Source organism: Limulus polyphemus, unplaced genomic scaffold, assembly GCF_000517525.1.
Source record: "Limulus polyphemus unplaced genomic scaffold, Limulus_polyphemus-2.1.2 Scaffold8385, whole genome shotgun sequence".
Classification (NCBI taxonomy): Eukaryota; Metazoa; Arthropoda; class Merostomata; order Xiphosura; family Limulidae; genus Limulus; species Limulus polyphemus.
In genome coordinates, this window is record NW_013673995.1 from 6,647 (window position 1) to 13,708 (window position 7,062).

Sequence of the window (7,062 nt, forward strand, 5' to 3'; positions counted from 1 at the left end):
ACTGTTCTTGATGGATGTATGTAACACCTCATAGTATAACACACTGTTCTTGATGGATGTATGTAACACCTCATAGTATAACACACTGTTCTTGATGGATGTATGTAACACCTCATAGTATAACACACTGTTCTTGATGGGTGTATGTAACACCTTGTAGTGTAATACACTGTTCTTGATGGGTGTATGTAACATCTCATAGTGTAACACCCTGTTCTTGATGGATGTATGTAACACCTCATAGTATAACACACACTGTTCTTGATGGGTGTATGTAACACCTCATAGTATAACACACTGTTCTTGATGGGTGTATATAACATCTCATAGTGTAACACCCTGTTCTTGATGGGTGTATGTAACACCCTGTAGTGTAGCAAACACCATGCTTGATGGGTGTATGTAGCACCTCATAGTGTAACATGCTGTTCTTGATGAGTGTATGTAACACTTCATAGTGTAACACACTGTTCTTGGTAGGTGTATGTAACGCCTTGTAGTGTAACACACTGTTCTTGATGGGTGTATTTAACCTATTTTTGATAGGTGTATATAACACCCTGTAGTGTAGCAAACACCATGCTTGATGGGTGTATGTAGCACCTCATAGTGTAACACACCATGCTTGATGGGTGTATGTAGCACCTCATAGTGTAACACACTGTTCTTGATGGGTGTATGTAACACCTCATAGTGTAACACACTGTTCTTGATGGGTGTATGTAACACCTCATAGTGTAACACACACCATGCTTCATGGGTTTATGTAACACCTCATAATGTAACACACACCATGCTTTATTGGTGTATGTAACACCTCATAGTGTAACACACACTGCTTTATTGGTGCATGTAACACCTCATAGTGTAACACACACTGTACTTTATTGGTGTATGTTACAGCCTCATAGTGTAACACACTGTTCTTGATGGGTGTATGTAACACCTCATAGTGTAACACACTGTTCTTGGTAGGTGTATGTAACACCTCTTAGTGTAACACACACCATGCTTGATGGGTGTATGTAACACCTCTTAGTGTAACACACACCATGTTTGATAAGTGTATGTAATACCTCATAGTATAACACACCATGCAGTGAACATCAGTTTATTTTGTTGAAAGTGTAATGTGTATTTTCACCTGCTGTGTAACATTAGTTTATTTTGTTGAAAGTGTAATGTGTATTTTCACCTGCTGTGTAACATTAGTTTATTTTGTTGAAAGTGTAATGTGTATTTTCACCTGCTGTGTAACATTAGTTTATTTTGTTGAAAGTGTAATGTGTATTTTCACCTGCTGTGTAACATTGGTTTATTTTGTTGAAAGTGTAATCTGTATTTTCACCTGCTGTATTTCTTATTACTACTTATTAACTAGTCGTGAAATATTTGCCCAACTTGCAAAGGAAATTACTCATATAGCGATCAACATTTAAATTTGATTTCATGGTTTGATGTGGTCCTAGTATTTGTTATGTGGAATGTAATACATGGTGAGTAAATATATTTTTGTCTTTCTCATTGCAACTCTGTAATGAAATTATTAAGTAATGCTATAATTTTATGTACTTGGGAAATTCTGACACTGCTCTGAATGTGTATAACATCAGGAAAAAAATGTTAATCCATCCTGGCCCTGCTGTAGAAACTTCAAGGTTAGTTTATCTGGATTGAACTGTTTTGTTTCTTTAATTACACTTTCTCCTGGTTGTCAGAGCACTACCACTACCAACATTAAAAGTGTTATTCCAAGTTTTTCAAGAATATTGACATTTTTGATAGAATGTAAAAGGTGTTTTACTAAGTATGCTAATTTACAGATTGTTCTATCATATTTTCGTTACAACGGTTGTTTTAGCTGTGATTGTGTGTATGTTTACAGTGATTCTTATCTGTCATTGAGGAGTAGTAAAACTTAGTTAGAGGTAGGATTAGTTTTTAAACATATCAATGAATAGATAATATTGTGCTTTCTATAATCTTAATGGACAAATGATGATATTGAGTTAGATATGGCAAGGATATAAAGTTAAAATAGTGTTAATGATATTGAAGGTATGGTACTGTTAATAGAACATTTTATTACAGTCTTTATAAACATTCACATTTTGTAAAAGATGAAACCATGTAAAAAAATCTTAATTATAAACTTACTATGGACAGGAGCACACAATGTATGCAAAACCTGAAGAAGAGTTGAGTGAAACGTCATTTCCTGAGATGTATCACAGTCTCATCCATTCTCCTGCTTTAGATACAATGCTACACCTAGATCACACGTACGCTATGGCAGTAGAAGAAATGGTGAGGGAAAAGGAGGAAACCCTTGAGTTGCTGTTGAAAAGGTATAATCATCTTTAGTAAGAGTGTGAAATGTGCTAATATGGGTATAATCATCTTTAGTAAGAGTGTGAAATGTGCTAATATGGGTATAATCATCTTTAGTAAGAGCGTGAAATGTGCTAATAAAGGTATAATCATCTTTAGTAAGAGTGTGAAATGTGCTAATATGGGTATAATCATCTTTAGTAAGAGTGTGAAATGTGCTAATATGGGTATAATCATCTTTAGTAAGAGCGTAAAATGTGCTAATATGGGTATAGTCATCTTTAGTAAGAGCATGAAATGTGCTAATAAAGGTATAATCATCTTTAATAAGATTGTGAAATGTGCTAATATGGGTATAATCATCTCTAGTAAGAGTGTGAAATGTGCTAATATGGGTATAATCATATCTATTAAGTGTGAAATGTGCTAATATGGGTATAATCATATCTATTAAGTGTGAAATGTGCTAATATAGGTATAATCATCTGTAGTAAGAGTGTGAAATGTGCTAATAAAGGTATAATCATCTTTAGTAAAAGTGTGAAATGTGCTAATAAAGGTATAATCATCTTTAGTAAAAGTGTGAAATGTGCTAATAAAGGTATAATAATTTTTAGTAAAAGTGTGAAATGTGCTAATATAGGTATAATCATCTCTAGTAAGAGTGTGAAATGTGCTAATAAAGGTATAATCATGTTTAATAAAAGTGTGAAATGTGCTAATATGTGTGTCAGCATTTACTAGATTGTTTAAATGGAATGGCTTAATAATATACTTGAGAAGTGCATGAACATTTTATGGTGGAAAATATTGTGTCCTGAAAGTACAGTATTTTGGTTTTAAAAGTTTATTGAATGTGTTTGAAAAGTGTACTGGTGAAATACCAATTTTTTGGTTTTAAAAGTCTACTGAAAGTGTTTGAAAAGTGTACTGGTGAAATACCAGGTTTTTGATTTTAAAAGTTTATTGAATGTGTTTGAAAAGAGTACTGGTGAAATACCAGTTTTTTTGGTTTTAAAAGTCCACTGAAAGTGTTTGAAAAGTTTACTGGTGAAATACTCCGTACTTGAGTACTGGATAAGCCACACTTCTCTACTATCTGAATCTTTAAAAATATTCATGTTTATTTTAATGGCTAAAACGATAACAATGAAATGACTGGCTGAGTCTATCAGTACTTCAGGTCAGTCATATGGACTTACATTACCTGATAACCATTAAAATGTGATGTTGGTTTCAAAATGAAGTTTCACTTAAGGAATTTGTTGTTTATAATTGGAAGACAGTCTAAAGAAATGGAGATGGCCGTAGAGAAAGTAGGGCTTGTCTACAGTGATCAAGATATAAACAGCATGGCAGCTCGACACTTTGAGGAAACTGAGGTAAGGCAGTGACACTTTGAGGAAAGACTAAAGTACGCTTGTTACACTTTGAGTAAGCTGAGGTAAAAAGTGGTTATGGTTGTATTTATAAACAGGTTTCTTTGTGTTTGGTAATTGTTCAATGTGTTTACAGCTTTATTAATAGATAGGTTTCTTTGTGTTTGGTAATTGTTCAGTGTGTTTACAGCTGTATTTATAGACAGGTTTCTTTGTGTTTGGTAATTGTTCAGTGCGTTTACAGCTGTATTTATAGACAGGTTTCTTTGTGTTTGGTAATTGTTCAGTGCGTTTACAGCTATATTTATAGACAAGTTTCTTTGTGTTTGGTAGTTGTTCAGTGCGTTTACAGCTGTATTTATAAACAGGTTTCTTTGTGTTTGGTAGTTGTTCAGTCCATTTATAGCTGTATTTATAAACAGGTTTCTTTGTGTTTGGTAATTGTTCAGTGCGTTTACAGCTATATTTATAGACAGGTTTCTTTGTGTTTGGTAATTGTTCAGTGTGTTTACAGCTGTATTTATAGGCAAATTCCTTTGTGTTTAGTAATTGTTCAGTGTGTTTATGGCTATATTTATAGACAGGTTTCTTTGTGTTTGGTAATTGTTCAGTGTGTTTACGGCTATATTTATAGACAGGTTTCTTTGTGTTTGGTAATTGTTCAGTGCATTTACAGCTATATTTATAGACAGGTTTCTTTGTGTTTAGTAATTGTTCAGTGTGTTTACAGCTATATTTATAGACAGGTTTCTTTGTGTTTGGTAATTGTTCAGTGTGTTTATGGCTATACTTATAGACAGGTTTCTTTGTGTTTAGTAATTGTTCTATGTGTGTATATGGTTATATTTATAGACAGGTTTCTTTTTATGTGCTAAATGGATAGTGTTATGCAGGTATACTGAAAGACAAGTTTCATATGATATTAACCCTCTCTACTTCAGCATCATTGACTGTACATGACATGAGGTTTAGTGACTTACATTCAAAATATAATTAATCTAATTTTTGTTTATGTTATACCAATTATTATAGCATAAAATTGTAGCTCATAATCCATATTTTAATAGTATACAAGTTTTAAGTTCTTAATTTTATAAGCCAATATTTTAAAAAATCCTGAATTTTCCTAGTGTGATAAATTTGACATATTTTCTCTAGGCATCCCCTCTTCTTCATCTTATTCACCACCCCTCTTATAAGTATGAAATATAGCATAAATTACTCACTATAAAATTGTCATTGCAGACAAACCATAATTTTTATAGCCTTCAATCTTGTTTGGTTATAGAGCCATCATATAGAAAATCAGACCCCTCTTGCCACACCCACCAGTTGCATCCTCTCTTTCAGGATTTGTTAATAGTTCTCTCATACTCTTAATACTATATTATGTATAACCAATAGAAAGCCAAAGATTTCATCTATCAAATGACATATTATATTACATTGTTTTCTAAACAGAGAATTTCCATTTTCTCTGTTAGTACAAGCTTTGTTCCCATGGGAAAGATAACAACTAGCTTGGATGAATTGTAATGGCTCTTGTTGCATAGTCAAATAGCCAGAAAAGTTGTGATAGTTAGGGAAAATTGTCTACTTTTTGCATGTTATTTTTCTATGTTCTTTGGTGCATTATTTAATTAAATAAAAAATATTTGGTACATTACTACCATAAGTATAAAAAAAAAAGTAGTGTTAATTGTCATCAACAATCACCAGCAAAATAAAAAAAGTAAGTACATTATTTCTTGTTTTTCATGTTTACTCTTTATTTATTATTATAAAAGTAACTAAAATTTAAAAATATGGATCTATTTAGGCTAGTTAAGGTTAGATTAAGTAAAGTAAATAATAATAATATGAATAAAAATGTTTCACGAGGCATGCACGTGAGCAGCTTGGAGTAGCTCAAGGGCAATGTAATTCAATAGCATAATATGAGTTCCACATTCTCCAAGTGATTAACAACTTATAAAGACATGAACAGTAGTAGTTAGACATGGTTCAAAGGGCAATAAAGCAATAAAATTTAAGTATAAATAGATGTATACTGTTACGAGTTTAAAGCTACTTAGGATAAATGAATATAGTTTCATGTTAGTTAAGTCATTCCAGAAAGGAAAAAAAAGTGTAATTTAGATTTATTTTGATTTTCTATGGTGGTTACAAGGTGGGTCAAATTGACCGACCTTGTATAGAGTTAGGGTAAAGAAAATAACAAATGAAATATTAAAGTTTTACTAAAAATTAACAATTGAAATGTTTTTAGGAGGATTTAGAGATTATGCAAATGAAATTTGAGATTTTTGAGATGAAGAAAAGTATTTTTAATTTTAACATGAAAATCACTTTGCATGCAGACTAGTGAAAAAACTATTCATAGACAAATCTTTTTTTAGTTTATTAAAAATACTTCACTAAAAATTATAATGTTGACTGAAAATCTGCCCTATTTTTTGAATATATACATACTATATTAAACGTTAGAAACATTAAAAACTATAAAGACTTTAAATAAGTACAAAGAGGTCACATGATTGGTCAATTTGACTGAGCCCGTGTTGAGAGAGTTAAAGACAGGTTTAATTTTTCATCATGGATCTTGTTGAATGTGATAAATTTATACTTTGAATGCAGTAATCTTGTATATTTGTTGGTAGCGAGTAACGGAAGATTGGAACAAGCGGATTTCTAAAATGAAAGAAATCCAGCGACGAGAATTTCGAGAATGGGTTACTAAAGTTCATGAAGATTATGATAGTGGAGGTGGTTCCAGAGAAAACATGTAAGTTGGAGAATTGTTTATGTAGATATGGAAGTATTTAAGCACAGAGCGAGCAGCATATTAATAATTAATCGTTTAAGACCACCATTATTCATGTTCAAGAAATCTATTTTAATTCATATCCCCATAGTTCATGCAACACAGTTAAATAGTATTAAACTGACCATCTTTCCCTCATTAACAATACTTAGAAATTTTATTTACCCATTTGCATCAGGTAGGTCAAAGTGCGCTTGTCACAACCTTCTACAGAAAATTGTATGAATATTGTGACATTTGCTCTCTAGGTCTTCCCTCTTTTCTAATTTATTTACCATCCCTCCAAGAATACAGAATTTAATGAAAATTATTCATTATAACATAGTTATTACTCAGGCAAAGCATATTTATTATAGCCTTCAATCTTGTTTGGTTATAGAGCTGTAAACTAGAAAATCTGACCTTTTTTTTCCATATCAACCTGTCACATCCTGTTTTTCACAAATTGGCAATAGTTCTCTCTGATTCGAATTCGATGACGAGGAACCCACTTTGAGACTAATAATGGCTGGAGACGGCTTGAATGGG

General features: G+C 32.0%; 1 protein-coding gene across 1 annotated transcript in view; it reads left to right on the top strand.

Annotated features, from left to right (window-relative positions):
• Window positions 1-7,062, top strand: part of LOC106475307 (protein C12orf4 homolog) — a 24,006-nt gene that overhangs the window by 4,499 nt on the left and 12,445 nt on the right. Inside the window, exons 4-6 of the mRNA XM_013935998.1 lie at window positions 2,167-2,348; window positions 3,614-3,713; window positions 6,371-6,495. Of these exons, the coding sequence (XP_013791452.1) occupies window positions 2,167-2,348; window positions 3,614-3,713; window positions 6,371-6,495 (407 nt within the window). The remainder of the gene's footprint in view (window positions 1-2,166; window positions 2,349-3,613; window positions 3,714-6,370; window positions 6,496-7,062) is intronic.